The 17782-nt window shown below is 40.2% G+C and overlaps 2 protein-coding genes across 5 annotated transcripts in view; both read right to left on the bottom strand.

Annotated features, from left to right (window-relative positions):
* LOC308504725 (uncharacterized protein) overlaps nt 1-1217 on the bottom strand; it is a gene marked incomplete at its 5' end in the record, with an annotated part of 66639 nt that extends 65422 nt beyond the window's left edge. The window contains one exon of the mRNA XM_081065911.1: nt 881-1217. Coding sequence (XP_080922037.1) covers nt 881-1217 — 337 coding nt within the window. The remainder of the gene's footprint in view (nt 1-880) is intronic.
* The window catches only part of LOC308504665 (uncharacterized protein), a 44497-nt gene that overhangs the window by 7095 nt on the left and 19620 nt on the right, over nt 1-17782 (bottom strand). For 3 of the 4 annotated variants that reach the window (XM_081065838.1, XM_081065840.1, XM_081065839.1), the window contains one exon: nt 3325-17592. In XM_081065838.1, coding sequence (XP_080921964.1) covers nt 15149-17592 — 2444 coding nt within the window. In that variant the 3' untranslated portion in view covers nt 3325-15148. Of the gene's footprint in view, nt 1-3324; nt 17593-17782 lie in introns of those variants that run through there. The other variant, XR_013994411.1, reaches the window with a different exon arrangement.

Below are 17782 nucleotides of genomic sequence, written 5' to 3'. Positions count from 1 at the left end.
GTCCACTACTTGCAGAGCCTGTGCCTGCTGCACTGCCCGTTTCGTGGCAACGAAGCCTTGCTCTATAGCCTCTGTCCAATCCCATGAGGCCCCCTTTTTAATCATGTTGTACAACAGCCTTGCCATTTGTGCCATGTGGGGTACAAACACCCGCCAATATCCTAGCAGACCCAAATATGTCTGCAGTTGGAAGACCTTGGTCGGCCGGGGAAAGGCTTGTATCTTATCAATAATCGCCTCGGGTATAACCTTTGTCTTAGCCGACCACACAACACCCAAAAACTTGACGGATAAGCCAGGGCCTTGGACCTCTTCTTCATTCACTGCCCAGCCACGTGACTTCAGGTGGCGGAGAAGAGAGGGAGCTGCTTTCTCTAAATCAGAAAGGGTTTCTCCTCGTGTGAGTTCTCTGACGTTTTCTAAGGTGTTACATGGAGGTGAAAGCTTTTCTACATTCAGTACATTTGTAGGGTTTCTCCCCTCTGTGAGTTCTCCAATGTACTCTGATGTGTGAAATAGAGGTGAAACTTTCTCCACATTCATTACATTCGTAGGGTTTCTTCACAGTGTAAGTTCTCTCATGTTTTCCAAGGACTGCTTTGTGGTTGAACGTTTTCCCTCATTCATTACATTCATAACGTTACTCCCTGGTGTAGGTTCTCCAATGCTCTCTGACATGTGACATGCAAGTGAGAGCTTTTCAACATTCATTACATTGATAGGGTTTATCTCCTGTGAGTTCTCTGATGTACTTGTAAGGCCTGATTTACAGCTGAAAGTTTTCCCACATTCAGCACATTTTTAGGGCCTCGCCCCTGTGTGGGTTCTCTGATGTTTTCTGAGAAGTGACATGGAGGTGAAAGCTTTCCACGTTCATTACCTTTGTAGGGTTTCTCCCCTGTGTGAGTCCTCTGATGTCTTCTGACGTGTGACATGGAGAAGGCTTTTACACATTCATTAGAGTCATAGGATTCTCCCGTGTGACTTCTCTCAAGTTTTCCAAGGACTGCTTTGCATCTGAAAGTTTTACTACCTTCAGTACACTGATAGAGTTTGTCCCATGTGAGTTCTCTGATGTGAGACATAGAGGTAAAAACTTTCCCACGTTCATTACATTCGTAGGCTTTATCCCCTGCGAAAGTTCTCTGATATAGTGAAAGGCTGCACTTCTCTATGTAAGTTTTACCACACCCATTTATAAAAAACTTTTCCGACATTCATAGTTTCTCCTCTGTGAGTTTTCTGATGTCTGAGGTGTGACATGCAAGGGAAATCTTTTCCACACTCATTACATTCATAAGCTTTCTGCCCTGTGTGAGTTCTTTGATGTACTCTAATGCTTGACTTCTCAGTGTAAGTTTTACCATATTCATGACTTTCATAGCGTTTTCCCCCTGTGCACATTCTCTGATGCACTGCAAGGCTTGAATTCAAAAAGCAACTTTTTTTTTTTAAAGATTTTATTGGGAGAAGGTGAACAGGACTTTATTGGGAAACAGGGTGTATTTCCAGGATTTTTTTTTCCAAGTCAAGTTGTTGTCCTTTCAATCTTAGTTGTGGAGGGTACGGTTTTAGCTTCAAGTTGTTGTCCATTCAGAATTAGTTGTGGAGGGAGCAGCTCAGCTCCAGGACCAGTTGCCGTTTTCTAGTTGCAGGGGCATAGCCCACCATCCCTTGCGGGAGTCAAACCGGCATCCTTGTGGTTGAAAGGACGCATTCCAACCAACTGAGCCATTTGGGAGCTCAGCAGCAGCTCAGCACAAGGTGCCAGTGTTCAATCTTACTTGCAGGGGGTGCTGCCCACCATCCCTTGTGGAAGTCGAGGAATTGAACTGGCAACATTGGGATTGAGAGCCCATTGGCCCATGTGGAAATCGAAAGGGAAGCCTTCGAAGTTAGGTGCATGGAGCTCTAACCGCCTGAGCCACCGGGCCGGCCCTCAAGGAGTAACTTTACTATATTCATTATATTGATAGATTTCTCCCCTGTATGAACTTTCTGATGTATAACGAGGGAAAATTTCAAGGAAAAAGCTGTGCTACATTCATAATTTTTTCTTACCTCTGTGACTTCTGTGAGGTAAAATGAAGGATGACCTCCTAGAGGACTTTTGACATGCATTCCAATCATAGTGTTTTTTCCTCCAGTGAGTTTTCTTTTGGATACTGTAGGCTGACTGAGAGCTGAACGTTTAGTTACATGTCTCATTACTGCAAGGTAGCTCTATTGTATAGGTCTCTGTTGCACATTAATGCCTGAATTGCAGCTGAAGTTTTTCCCATACTCAAGAATTTGCCCTCCACTGTGTTTCCTAATATTCTCTGAAATCTGCCTTTTGATCACGTTTTCTCTCTTCTGTCAGTTCTCTGAAGTTCAGCAACCCTCATGAAATTGCTCCCAGTTGTATTACATTTATCTTCATGAAATACAGTCAGTCGTCTCCGTGTGAATACTTACAAACAACCGCTGATTCATCACATGGTTTTCTTCCAAGTTCATAATGAGATCTCTTTTGTGTAAGCACTCTTCTGTTATCATGCAAAGCACTACCACGTTCGTCATAATCAAGACTGTCCCAAAATAAGTTCGTCCACACAACTATTAATGAAAAACTGCACATTTTGATTGTATTCCAAAGACTTCTCTCCAGTGTTTCTCTCATTTCTAGTATTGGAATGAGAGGCATTAAATTCGTAAGTCTCCTTTTTTGAGTCATTATGTAGAGCCAATGGGTAGAAACCAATGTATGTGGGCCACACAGTGTCACATGCAGAGTGTTTTTCTTCAAGGAACAATGTCTGTGCCCAGATTAAATGGTCTTCCTGAAACTTTCTCTTACTCCCTAGTTTATGGTCTCTTGGTGGTGAATAAAACTGGACATAAATACTTGGTTTTCGTGGCTCTTCTCTAAAAGATCAAGTCGGCAGTTTTCTATAAATGTGAAAATTTAAAAATCCCTTATGAAATTTAACACATATTTAATGCAAAAACTCTTATAGATGTATGCCCCACTATATTTTTAAGTTTCATTTCCTGCTATTTCTCACAACACTGTACTAATTCAAAGCATATATTAACTATACTCACTTTACTTGGGATATACGAGGCTTGCTGTAAGTAGAAAAGGGGAAAAGAAATTGGAGGTGCATATCATACGTACTTGGGCATTTTGAAATACAACTTTTAAACTTGGGCATAAAGGAAAGGAATGATGGATTGGGAACATTAAGGTTTCAAGAAACTTGAGTCCTGGAAACAAATAAAGTCAGAGAATAGTATTAATTCAATAACAACGAAAAAAATTTATTGAGGGATTTTATGGGTTCCAGCAGAGAAAGAGATTGGATGGAAAAGATTATCAGCATCTAGGTTCTTAAATGATAAAGAGTAGATCAAAATGGTAGGATACTCATAAGCTACATGCTCCCATTTGGAGGTTCCCCTTTTTCATTCTACACATCAATACAAAATAAAGGAACAAATTTCTTTTTTTTTTTATTAAATTTATTGGGGTGACAATTGTTAGTAAATTTACATAGATTTCAGGTATACAATTCTGTATTACATCATACATAAATCCCATTGTGTGTTCACCACCCAGAGTCAGTTCTCCTTCCATCACCATATATTTGATCCCCTTTACCCTCATCACCCAGCCCCCACCCCCTTACCCTCTGGTAACCACTAAATTATTGTCTGTGTCTATGAGTTTTTCTTTCTCATTTGTTTGTCTTGTTCTTTTTGGTTTATATACCACATATCAGTGAAATCATAGGGTTCTCTGCTTTGTCTGCTGACTTATTTCACTTAGCATTACACTCTGAAGATCCATCCATGGTGTCACAAATGCTCCTATATCATCTTTCCTTAATGCGGAATAGTATTCCATTGTGTATATATACCACAACTTCTTTATCCATTCGTCTATTGAAGGACATTTTGGTTGTTTCCATGTCTTGGCCACCGTAAACAAAGCTGCAATGAACATTGGAGTACACGTGTCTCTACAGAGGAATGCTTTCAGATTTTTTTGGTAGATACCCAGGAGAGCGATTGCTGGGTCATATGGTAATTCTATTCGTAATTTCTTGAGAAACCTCCACACTGCTTTCCATAACGGCTGCACCAGTCTGCATTCCCACCAACAGTGTATGAGGGTTCCTTTTTCTCCACAGCCTCTCCAACACTTGTTACTATTTGTCTGATTGATGAAAGCCATTCTGACTGGGGTGAGGTGATATCTCATTGTGGTTTTCATTTGCATTTCTCTGATGATTAGCGATGTTGAGCATTTTTTCATATGTCTATTTGCCATTTGTATATCCTCTTTGGAGAAATGTCTCTTCAGGTCCTCTGTCCATTTTTCAATTGGGTTGTTTGTTTTTTGTTGTTGTTGAGTTTCATGAGTTCCTTGTATATTTTGGATATTAGACCCTTATCAGAGGCACTGTTTGCAAAAATCTTCTTCCATTCAGTTGGTTGCCTCATTATTTTGTCAATAGTTTCTTTTGCTGTGCAGAAGCTTTTCAGTTTCATATAATCCCATTTGTTTATTTTAGTTTTTACTTCCATTGCCTTTGGAGTCAAATTCATAAAATGCTCTTTGAACCCAAGGTCCATAAGTTTAGTACCTATGTTTTCTTCAATGCAGTTTATTGTGTCAGGTCTTATGCTTAAGTCTTTGATCCATTTTGAATTAATTTTGGTACATGGTGACAGATAGCAGTCCAGTTTCATTCTTTTGCACGTAGCTATCCAATTCTGCCAGCACCATTTATTGAAGAGGCTGTCTTTCCTCCATTGTATGTTTTTAGCTTCTTTGTCAAAAATGATCTGTCCATATTTATGTGGTTTTATTTCTGGGTTCTCAATTCTATTCCATTGGTCTATGTGTCTGTTTTACCGCCAATACCAAGATGTTTTGATTATTGTAGCCCTGTAGTACAAGCAAAAATCAGGGAGTGTGATACCTCCAGTATTGTTCTTTTTTTTAAATATTGCTTTGGCTATTCAGGGTCTTTTGTGGTTCCAAACAAATCTGATGATTTTTTGTTCTATTTCTTTAAAAAATGCCATTGGGATTTTAATGGGGATTGCATTAAATCTGTATACGGCTTTGGGTAATATGGCCATTTTAACTATGTTGATTCTTCCAATCCATGAGCACGGAATGTCTTTCCATTTCTTTGTGTCTTCTTCAATTTCTTTCAAAAATGTCTTATAGTTTTCAGCATATAAATCATTCACATCCTTGGTTAAGTTTATTCCTAGGTATTTTATTCTTTTTGCTGCAATTGCAAAAGGAATTGTTTTTTCTATCTCTTTTTATGAGATTTCATTGTTGGTATATAGGAAAGCAATGGACTTTTGTACGTTGATTTTGTAGCCAGCAACTTTACTGTATTCATTGATTGTTTCTAATAGCTTTTTGGTGGAGTCTTTAGGGTTCTCTATATATAGCATCATGTCATCTGCAAAGAGTGACAATTTAACTTCATTCCCAATTTGGATGCCTTTTATTTCTTTCTCTTGCCTGATAGCTCTGGCGAGGACTTCCAACACTATGTTGAAAAGCAGAGGTGATAGGGGACAACCTTGTCGTGTTCCTGAACGTAGAGTAGAGCAAAGGGCTTCAGCTTTTCACCATTAATTATGAGATTAGCTGAGGGTTTGTCGTATATGGCCTTTATTATGTTGAGGTATTTTCCTTCTATACCAATTTTAGTAAGTGTTTTAATCATAAATGGGTGTTGTATCTTATCAAATGCTCTTTCTCATGAATTGATAGATTCATATGATTTTTGTCCTTTATTTTGTTTATGTGATGTATCACATTGATGGATTTGCGAATGTTGACCATCCTTGTGCCCCGGGGATGAACCCCACTTGGTCGTGATGAATAATCTTTTTAATGCATTGTTGTATTCGATTTGCTAGAATTTTGTTTAGGATTTTAGCATCTGTATTTATCAGAGATATAGGTCTGTAGTTTTCTTTTTTTGTGTTGTCCTAACCAGGTTTTGGTATCAGGGTAATGTTGGCCTCATAAAATGAGTTAGGGAGTACTGACTCTTCTTCAGTTTTTTGGAAGAGCTTGAGCAGGATTGATATTAGATCCTCTTTGAAGGTTTGCTAGAATTCACTGGTGAAGCCATCTGGTCCAGGACTTTTGATTTTGGAAAGGTTTTTGATGACTGATTCAATTTCGTTACTGGTGATCGGCCTGTTAAGATTTTCCAGTTCTTCATGATTCAGCCTTGGAAGGCTATATGTTTCTAAGAACTTGTCCATTTCTTCTAAGTTATTAAATTTGGTGGCATATAGTCCTTCATAGTATTCTTGGATAATCCTTTGTATTTCTGTGGTGTCCGTGATAACTTCCCCTTTTTCATTTCTGATTTTGTTAATTAGTGTTGTCTCTTTTTATCTTAGTGAGTCTAGCCAAGGGTTTGTCAATTTTGTTAATCTTTTCAAAGAACCAGCTCTTTGTCGCATTAATTTTTTCTATTGTCTTTCTGTTCTCTATTTCATTTAGTTCTGCTCTGATTTTTGTTATTTCCTTTCTTCTGCTGGCCTTGGGTTTCGCTTGTTCTTCTTTTTCTAGTTTTTTAAGGTGTAACATGAGGTTATTTATTTGGGATTTTTCTTGTTTCTTGAGATAGTAATGATATAAATTTCCCTCTTAAAACTGCTTTCGCGGCATCCCAAAAATTTTGGTAGGATGTATTTTCATTGTCATTTGTTTCTATGTATCTTTTGAGCTCTCCTCTAATTTCTTCTTTGACCCAGTCATTCTTTAAAAGTATGTTGTTTAATCTCCATGTATTTGTGTTTTTTCCTGCTTTCTTTTTGCAGTTGATATCCAATTTCAAAGCTTTGTGATCAGAGAATATGCTTGGTATGATTTCAATCTTCTTAAATTTGCTGAGGCTGATTTTGTGTCCCAATATATGGTCTATCCTACAAATTTCTTCATATTTAAAGAAATACTCCTAAAACCCAAGCTCTGAGTCTCCTGGCTGTCATTCTTCAGATCACAAATGACCAAGAGGAAGTGTAAAACTGGAAAAAAAAGCCATCTTTCCACCTGTATTTTTTCATTGCTCCATTATGGCTCTGGTACTTTGGTTTTCATTACGGTTTTTCAAAAGTAAATGTCGTTTGACCTCCAAATACTAAGTACCACCATTTTAATATGTTTACTCCTGTTCTTCAAATTAGTTTTAACTTTTTGCCATACTTAGCTCAGCTGATTGATCCTGGAAAAAACAAACAAAAAAAGCACACACACAATATAAAGGGCCGGCCTAGTGGCTCAGGCGGTTGGATCACCGTGCTCCTAACGTGGAGGTCGTGGGTTCAATTCACACATGGGCCAGAGAGCTGTGCCCTCTAGAGCTAAGATTGTGAACAACAGCTCTCCCTGGAGCTGGGCTGCTGTGAGCAGCTGGAGGTTGGCGTGAGTTGCCTGAGAGCTGCCATGTGTAGCCGCAGGCTGCTGTATGCCGCCATGAGCGGCCAGTGGCCAGCATGAGTGCCCGGCAGCCAGCGTGAGCTGCTGTGTGCCTCTGTGATGTTGTGAGAGGCCAACCAACGACTAACGACTGACTGCCTCAGCCAGGGGGAAGCACAAGGCTCCTAATACCAGCATGGACCAGGAATCTGTGTCCTACACTAGACTGACAAACAACGGCTTGAACCAGAGTGCCGGGGAAGATGGAAGAAAGGGGGGAAAAAAACAATTAAATGTTAACTGAGGGCCAGCCCGGTGGCTCAGGTGGATAGAGCTCTGGGCTTCTAACTCTGAAGGTTGTCAGTTCGATTCCCACATGGGCCAGCGGGCTCTCATCCAGAAGGTTGCTTGTTCAGCCCCTAGAGTCCTGAAAGAGATGGTGGGCTCTACCCCCTGCAACTAAGATTGAACACGGCACCATGACCTGAGCTCCCAGATGGCTCAGGTTGCTGGAGGGCGGGCTCTCAATCACAAGGTTGCCATTTCGATTCCTCGAGTCCCACAGGGACGGTGGGCAGTGCCCCAAGCCACTAAGACTGAACACAGCATCTTGAGGTGACCTGCCGCTGAGCTCCCAGATGGCTCAGTTGGTTGGAGAATGTCCTCTCAACCACAAGGTTGCCAAGGGATGGTGGGCTGCGCCCCCTGCAATTAGCAATGGCAACTGGACCTGGAGCTGAACTGTTCCCCAATAAAGTCCTGTTCTTCTTCCAGAATAAAAATCTTAAAAATATATACATTAACTGAAATAAGGTTATAGATAAAACTTTTCAGTAATAGTTATGTAGTGTGCATGCGTGAACATGAGATCTCAGCATCTGTTGGTAACGTTAAGATTTTAATTTTACTAAGCTGTGTTAAATGATAAACATTATTGAATCTCTAGGTATTTCAAAATAATGCAATGCTAAACTGTTGCTAATTAGATAGTTCTCGGTTCATCTATCTTTGGCTTCTTGTCTCAGGAAAGCTAAAAGGCAGATTAATATCTGTCAATAAATATGTCTATTATATTATTACTAAAGCCCATGCTATTGAAGATTGCAAAATATGGTCCTGAATTTGCCAGTGGAAATGCTAATTGCTTGCTTTAATTGTCAGTAGAAAGCTCTGAAGGTTATGGATTCCAATTAATTTGAAAAGACATGATGAAAGTCTTCAGGGAAGGTATAAGGCATGGAATATACTTTTGAAGGAAGTGTAAGAAAGCAGTTTGTCTTAGGGATGGTTATTTATGAATAAGTGAGAAGAGGCAAACTAAGGAAGTTGTAGGTTTGTGAGAAACAATGTTCAGAGAATTTTATATGGTTTAGCTAAATGCGATTAAGTAAGTAAAATTTATACATCAAAAGTAAACTGGCACAAAATTAAAGTTTTCTGATGCTGCTAAATAACACACAGTTTGTTAGACTGATATTATGAAAAAGTTTTCTGCCTAAAAATCAAAGAAATATGCATCATCAATAAATTTCTATGTTTTATATTGATTAATTAGGTCTATGGTTACTCAAGAAAACTAAACCTAAGAAGTAAGTTTTGCTAATAGTTATGCAATTAAGTTAGGCTATTGTTTTCCCTAATCTGTTAGCGTGTGAGGGTGGTTCTACCACACTGTTACATCCCTGATAAAGAGGCGAAGATCCTAAAAGAAGGCCAGGGAATATGTTTAAATGTCTTTAACAACAGAGACACGAAAAACGAGGAAAGAAAAGAACAGTGAGGCTGGAGATGTGGCCAAAGCAAAGCGATTTGGGGCTGCTGTTAGTAGAGAAGCAAAGGCCAGGGACATACCGGCAGCACCAGAAGAGGAACACCAGGTAAAGGAGCCTGCGTTGGATGTGGAACCCCCGATCACTAGAGTAAGGAAAGTCCCAATCCTCCAAAACAGCCATGGCCCCTATGCAAACTAAAAGGACACTGGAGGATGGACTGTCCCGTTCTGAAGGGAGCAGGGACCAACTCCTTCCCTACAAATGCTTATGACTGAGAGAGGTCTGAGGGTCATGGAGCCCCTCAGGAGAAACAGGCTGTTCTCATGACAGGGGAGAACTGCAGGTGACCCTTGATGTGGCAGGTAAGCCTGTTAATTTCCTGAGTGATAAGGGAGCCATTTATTGTCTTGACCGCTCACTCTGGACTTCTTTTTTCTGAAACCTGTTTGTGTAAATAAACAAAGCATGAAATTTAGGCTCATACTCAAGCTTGTTCCTTACCACTGGCCTATACCTTGGCCAAAATGTAAAACGAGCAAATGACACTTAAAATGAACTCTGGAAGTTTTCTCAAAACATTTCTCAGTCCTGGCTCTAATTGCTACCCATTGCTTTGGATTTTCACCTCAATTCTGTTATTTCCTATGTTGTTAACTGGGGAGAGGTTCCGCCGGCACTTTGGAATTTGAGGAGAATGGCATCTACTAAATCCCACTCCTCTGCATATAGTCGTCGCCCCAGAAAGCCAGGGCAACGAGTACTACTGGAAGCCTAGAGTGGCAGGGTTCTCTAACAGACCAGTTAGTTCCTAAATGGGAGGGACCCTTTGCACTTTCCCGAGCAGCCCAACTGGTATTGGACTTCAGAGAGTAACAAGTTGTATCCACGTGATTTAAATCTCCACAGACACCCCCAGAAGGAAGACTGTCACTCCTGTTCCTTTAAGCCAACTGAAGACCTTAAGCAACTGTTCAAACAGAACTACTGGAGTTGCTCAGTATTGCCTCTCTACTTGTGCGCTCCCTGGGATACCCATTAAAAGTCTTTGGGTGTCCTCTGCCACGGGCTCCTCTAGGGAAAATAAGAATCTAGTATCGTTATAAAATTGTTCTAATAGCTAGGTGCAATAAGCTCTCTGACTGCTGGATATGCTATAAACAGCGCTCTCCCCACTATGATAAATTAGCAAGAAATTCTAGGGCCCATCGGCAGGGATGATGCCCACTCACAACAGGAAGCAGCCGAGAAGAGTCAATGCCCCCACCCTTGCAACCATAGTAATTTTATACAAATAAAATGAGTAAAAGAGGTATAATTGAAGCACGGCCTGGTTGCCTCCCTCCGCCCCCATAGTACAGCCCTGTCCGTGACACCAGCCTCACCTATTCTTGACCTATAGCTTAACAATAGATCATCTCACTAGCACTTGAGCTCCAAATGTCCCCACTCCTACCCACTTCCCTGTTTTAGAAAATTACCCTGAAACTTATGATAAATACCACAGGCTTATTGATCACACACTCTGGTCTAGCATTCTTTGCAGGCTACTCCCATCGGTGTTCCTGGGTTTGACACCACCAGAGAATGACACTGCCAGAGGGAATGCTCCTCGAACTCTCCCCGGAACCTTCACGTAGCTTCTGGCAGACCACCCAGATATTCCCTTAAATACCCCAGCCAGAGTGAAAAGGTTAAGGCAGAGGTGTTATTCCTCTGTCTTCTCAGACCACTGGTGCTATGATTAAAAAAGACTTAATTCTATGACCAAACTCCTCCGTCAGTCTATCGGCTACGCGGCGCAGGCAGCACTAGTCCTGGACCCAGTTGGCCTCTGGATTCAACCCAAGACCCGGGCCAGTCCTGCATAATCAACATGATTTTTCCTTCTCTCCTTACTTTATTTACTTCCTTCTATTCTGACAAATAATGAGAGGCAAAGCACTCACTATAATGTTAAGGTTTTCTTTCCCCGTTAATTTCTGCCTATAAATAGAACTGAACAGGGGATACTATCATTAAAGTGACTTTGCAGGTGAAAATGTGGACCTGGGTGCACACGTAGGCAAAGCACAGCAACGGTATGAGATTTGGAAGAATACTTTTCCCGTTGCCGTGTATTGCAATACATAAAAACACGATTAGGAACTTCTCAAAAACCTTTGGAGGAATTGCTTGAGCTACAACACAACTACTAGCCAAAAGGAAAAAATCTTATAAAGTCCCTTGCACGATTTATATTACACAACAGAATTGCTCTTCACCATATAGCTAAACAGGGTAGGGGTTGCTCTAGTGTTAATAATAACTCCTGTTTTACTTGGATAAAACATCTCTGGTGAAAGAGTAGGAAATAGATAAAACATGGGCGCAGTCAAGAGATTAAATACAGCGCCCACTGATACCTCATAGTTCTTTAGTATCTTTAGCTGACTGCCCTCAGGTATTGCCTCCTGGTTCAGGTCTATTCTTGAAATTGGACTTATTTTGCTTGTTGTTACATGAATATTTGCTGCTCTAAAACTTTATTTTGCATAGCTCAATGTTATAAAGACACCACTCTGAAGATGGTCGCTCAATGTTTTCAGGTGATCACTAAGGCCGCTGAGACTTCATAGGAAAAACCTCAAGAAACTTCAGAAGATGTTTGCTCTTAAAGAAACATAATGGAAAAGACATCCTGTGTTCTGCGGCAATTGCTCAAGTATGGTCTAAGGCTCCTAAGAAAAAATAAAAACCACGTTCCCTTCTAGGTGTGACAGAATACACAGGGGAAGAGGTCTTCTTGGCGAAGAGAGACCAACAATGCTTTTAATATGTGATCAGTGTTTCTCATGATTGATCAGTGAGGCTTTCAAGGCAAGACCTCAAAGGGGAGAAATATAAAAAGTAACAGAAACACAGCCACTTTAAAATGGACTGGGAGCTGCCATCCCAAAGGAAGTACCTTGCACATTTTATTCCCCAGACATTTGGAATGTTAAAACTGGGCAAAAGAACCTTTGCACTGGGCCTAAAGCAGCATTTGAGCATAACAAGAAAGCAGACAGTATGACTACAGCGGAAATTTTTAAATAATCTTCAGAATTAGAAGCATTATGGGCGGAAAATTTAAAATGTGTTCAGCGTGAGCATCACTATTTTATCTTTTCTACACATAAATTCCTTCCTTGTATTCATGGAATTGTTCCCCTTCCCTTTCTCATCAATACCCCTTGCCTTGCCTGCTAATCAAAACCCTTCTATGTTTCTACCTAAACCAGAGATTCACAAATAGCTATTCTTTTGCATCTCAAATAAGTGCTTCTTAACTTTCACTTTCGTCTTTTACTTTTAGGTTAATAGTAGACAAACAGATTTCATAAAAAATTCAAAGAATTATCCCAATCATTAATCAACAAAAAGTCTAAGGCCCTACATGTGTTTGTTTTTATTGGGAGATGCACAAGAAGAGGTGAAAGCAGAAATGTTGTATTCAACTGGGCAATTTTCTCACCACTCCTCTCTTCCCTTTAGTTTATATAACGTATAGAAACGTGTGTCAAAGCAGCAAGCTTCAGAATTTCTGAGCCAGGGGACAGGATGGAATTTCATTCCCTTTTTAAGTCATAAGCTGATTTAGGTCATTTGCACTGATGAAAACTGCTCAGTCTCCTAAGGGCTTTCACAGACTCCCAAATGGAATTCACAAGGACTTCCCAACACCTCCAGTCGATGTACAAGGGTTAGTTCATTCCTGTCCTCATGCTTGATAGTTACAGGGTTCCTTGTGCTTTGCTTGTGTTTTGTCCTAAGGAGCAATGGTGCCCCATCCCAGTCTCCTATTTCACATGAACCCACGGTGTTGGGACACAGACCCCAGTGGCACTACATTAGAACACACTGCAAGGCACAGCCCTGCCGAAACGCAGGTGTCCATTCAGCTTTCCCTCAAAGACACTGTTACCAACCAGGGGCCTCTCTAGCTGCCTCCCGGGGCACCTCCTTCTGGGCAGTATCTCCAACTGCTCTCAGTGGGATCCAAAGACAACCCACCGTTAAAACTCAAAGACTCCTCAACACCTCTCCCCAGAATCAATCAATACCCTATAAATAAAGAGGCCCTCCAAGGCATCAAGGCCATAATAAAAAGACTTTAAGGCTCAGGGCCTCATTATCTCTTGTGCAGATCCATAAGGCAGGGAGGAGACAGGACCATTCAGGTTTAAGGCTCAGATAACATTCTCTTGTGGAGGAAGTGCTCTTGGGGAATATCCTCTGGACATGTGCCAGCAAAGAGGGAAACAGAGAAAGACCTGAGTCCCATACCACTAGGACTGTGCCTCAGGGTTTCCCAGGAATTAATCTCAGTCAGTTGGTTAAGTCAGTCCTACCTTGTGGATACCTGAGATGAAATGTATTCATAAAATTTCCAAACGGAAATTTTAAATATACATTTAAGGAGGTATAATATTCTAAATATTTTAGAAAAGTATTAACAGTTTTCCCAAAAATATAAAGAACTTGCTTTATAATGCAAACAATTATAAAATCAGATTAAACATTCTCATGATCAGAACAAGTAAAAGGATGGTTTGGTAAAAGCAAAAAGATATCACAAACATTAATATTGGACACAGGAGGTAATCTGAATGAACATAAACTGGTTTCATCTCAGATGATTTGACCATCAAAACAAAACAAAACTAACAACACTCGTTCAAGATTATACCATACTGCATGAAGCAAGAATTTGAGTCTATACAAACATAAATATAGAATTCTGAAAAAAGGAAGACTGTTTCATACCATGATGAGGACATAACTGGGAGGAATACTGGGGAAAGTAGCCCTTTTACAACTATGGTAAAAATCGATTTGGGTGACGATCAGAAATAAATGCGAAAATTTGTGAAAGCTTGAGGAACACAAAGTCATAGGTATCGCCTGAATGTATCTCAAGACACTTAGGACTTTTTTGTGTGAAGAAATATCGAAGATACCAAGATACCACATTGACCAAATAATCCAATTTCATGTCACCATTAGTGGGACCAAGTAAAAGTATGTGTGTCCTGCTATGATGTACCGAGAATAATCTCAATACTTCTTTTGTACTCCTACAAAAGGTACACGATCTAAATGTAACCACAAGAAAACATCAAACAAATCATGTCATTTACATGATTAACAATACAGAAGAGCTACCGTTAATAGGTACTGATCATTCAGGATACTGTCAGGGGATTTCTCCATGTGACTCTTCTGATACATACCAATTTGTCACTTCACAGAGTCATAGTTTGTGATAGCTGCGGGATGTCTAAGACAGGAAAGTAACAAGCATTTCCAAACCTATAAAAGCTCAGCAGAAAACAAGATTTTTCTTCCTTGCAAAAGTCGTACTTTCAGAGAAGGAAACAGTTCCATACAGTCATTCTTGAACCCTGACTCTTTCCATGTGCTACTCTCCCCTGAGTGAGTCCTATTATGTTGTCAAGACTTATCTTCTGGCTGAAAGTTTTACCACATTCATTACATTGATAGTGTTTCTCCCATTTGACTTCTCTGATGTCCTCTGAGGGGTGTCATATATCTCAAAGCTTTCCACATTCATTATATTGATAGGGTTTCTCCCCTGTCTGATGTCTGTAACGTATTTGAAGAGCTAACTTCTGGCTGAAAGTTTTACAACATTTATTACCTTGCTAGGGTTTCTCCCCTGTGAGTTTTCTGATGTTTTCTGAGACGTGATAAGGAGACGAAAGCTTTCTCACATTCATTGCATTCATAGGGTTTCTCTCCTGTGTGAGTTCACTGATATTGTGTAACCTCTTCTTTGTATGCAAGAGCTTTTCCACATTCAGCACATTCATAGGGCTTCTCCCCAGTGTGAGCTCTCCAACGTGCATTCAGATTAGATTTCCTGAAGAAAGACTTCCCACATTCAGTACATTGACAGGATTTCTCCGCTGTGTGAATTCTCTAATGTACTACAAGTCCTGTTTTTACTTGAAAGTTTTCCCACATTCATTACGTTGATAGGTTTTTTTCCCCCTGTGTGAGATCGCTGATGTACAATTAGGGTACATTTCCGGGAGAAAGCTATCCCACATTCACTACATTGATAGGGTTTCTCCCCTGTGTGAGTACGCCGATGTCTTTCAATATGTGACTTCAAGCGAAAAGTTTTACTACATTCATTACATTGATAGGGTTTCTCCCCTGAGTGAGTTCTATGGTGTATTTCAAGACTTGTCTTGTGCTTAAAAGTTTTACCACATTCATTACATTGATAGGGTTTCTCTCCTGTGTGAGTTCTCTGATGTATTCGAAGAACTGACCTCCGGCTGAAAGTTTTACCACATTCATTACATTGATAGGGTTTCTCCCCGGTGTGGGTTCTCTGATGTTTGCGAAGATCTGACTTCTGGATGAAAGTTTTACCACATTCATTACACTGATAGGGTTTCTCCCCTGAGTGACTTCTATGATGTAGTGCAAGACTTATCTTGTGCTTGAAAGTTTTACCACATTCATTACATTGATAGGGTTTCTCTCCTGTGTGAGTTCTCTCATGTATTCGAAGAACGGACCTCTGGCTGAAAGCTTTATGACATTCATTACATTGATAGGGTTTCTCCCCAGTGTGAGTTCTCTCATGTTCTCTGAGGACTGACAAGCAGGTGACAGCTTTTCCACACTCATTACATTTATACGCATTCTCACCTTTGTGAGTTTGCTGATGTTTTCCAAGGCTTGACTTCTGGGTATATCTTTTACCACATTCGTTGCATTGATAGGGTTTCTCCCCTGAGTGAATTCTATGATGTAGTGCAAGACTGATCTTGTGCTTCAAAGTTTTACCACATTCATTACATTGATAGGGTTTCTCCCCTGTGTGAGTTCTCTGATGTTTTCTGAGACCTTTTAGGGAGACGAAAGCTTTCTCACATTCATTGCATTCATAGGGTTTCTCTCCTGTGTGAGTTCTCTGATGTTGTGTAACCTGTTCTTTGTATGCAAAAGCTTTTCCACATTCAGCACATTCATAGGGCTTCTCCCCAGTGTGAGTTCTCCAATGTGCATTCAGATTAGATTTACTGAAGAAAGACTTCCCACATTCAGCACATTGATAGGGTTTCAACCCTTTGTGAATTCGCTGATGTTCTCTGAGTCGTGATAAGGATGCGAAAGCTCTCCCACATTCATTACATTTATAGGGTTTCTCCCCTGTGTGCATTCTCTGATGTACTACAAGGCCTGTTTTGCGCTTCAAAGTTTTCCCACATTCATTACATTGATAGGCTTTTTCCCCTGTGTGAGTTCTCTGATGTTTTCTGAGGAGTGAAGAGCAGGCGACAGCTTTTCCACACTCATTACATTTATACGGTTTCTCCCCTGTGTGAGTTCGCTGATGTACAACTAGGGTACATTTCTGGGAGAAAGCTGTCCCACATTCGTTACATGCATAAATTTTTTCACCTGTGTGACTTCTTCGATGTAAAATAAGGATTGACCTCTTAGAAAAGGATTTTTGACATTCATTACACTCAAACTGTTTTTCACTGACTGGAGTTCTCTGCTGTATATCAATGGGTGACTGAGAAGTGAAAGTTTCCTTATGTGTATTATTATCACAAGGTAGCTCTACCGTATGAGTCCTGTTTTGTACCTTAGTGGCTGAATTGTAGTTGAAAGTTATCCCACACTCAAGTGGTTGCACTCCAGTGTGAGTTCTCTGATATTCGCTGAATTGTGGTTTTGGACCAAAAGTTTTCTCTCTTCTATCAGTTTTCTGAAGTTGAGCAACCCTCCTGAATCTGTTAACAATTTTATTATATTTATCTTCATGAAATTCACAGGGACTCTTCTCTGTGTGAATACTGGGAGAAACAAGGGCTGATTCATTACATAGCTTTCTTCCAAATTTACAGTAAGATCTCTCTTTTGCGTAAGCACTATTCCGTGTAATGAATACAGGTTTATCATGCAAAGCAATACCATGTTCATTACATTCAAAAGACTGCCCCAAAGAAAATTTCGGCATATAACTGGAAGTTTGCACATTTTGATAGTAATGAGAAGATTTCTCTACAGTATCTCTTCTCTCATTTCTAGTATAGGAATGAGATGCATTACAGTTATCAATCTTCTTTTCTGACTCATTACTAATAGCCAACGGGTAGAGATCCAAGTATGCAGCCCATACACTGTCACATATAGAGGTCATTTTTCTTGAAGGAACAATGTCTGTGCCCAGATTACGTGGTTTTCCTGACATTTTCTCTTGATATGCAGTCAGTGGTCTGTTGGTGGTGAATGAAACTTGACATAAATACTTGTCTTGGTTTTCCTGGCTCTTCTCAAAGAGATCATGTTGACAGTCTTCTGGAAATGAAAAAGTTAAAAATATTCTTCATGAAATGTAACATTTGTAATGTAGAAAGTCATCTTGATATATGCCCCACTATGTATTTCACAAAACCCAGGTTCTTAAACTACCAAATGCAGATTAAATAGATAGGATACTCATCAGTCCATATGTTTCATCTGGACATTTCCCTTTCTCATTCTACAT

The sequence above is a fragment of the Rhinolophus hipposideros genome, assembly GCF_964194185.1.
Source record: "Rhinolophus hipposideros genome assembly, chromosome: 11".
Lineage (NCBI taxonomy): Eukaryota > Metazoa > Chordata > Mammalia > Chiroptera > Rhinolophidae > Rhinolophus > Rhinolophus hipposideros.
This window is presented reverse-complemented; position numbering and strand designations above follow the sequence as displayed.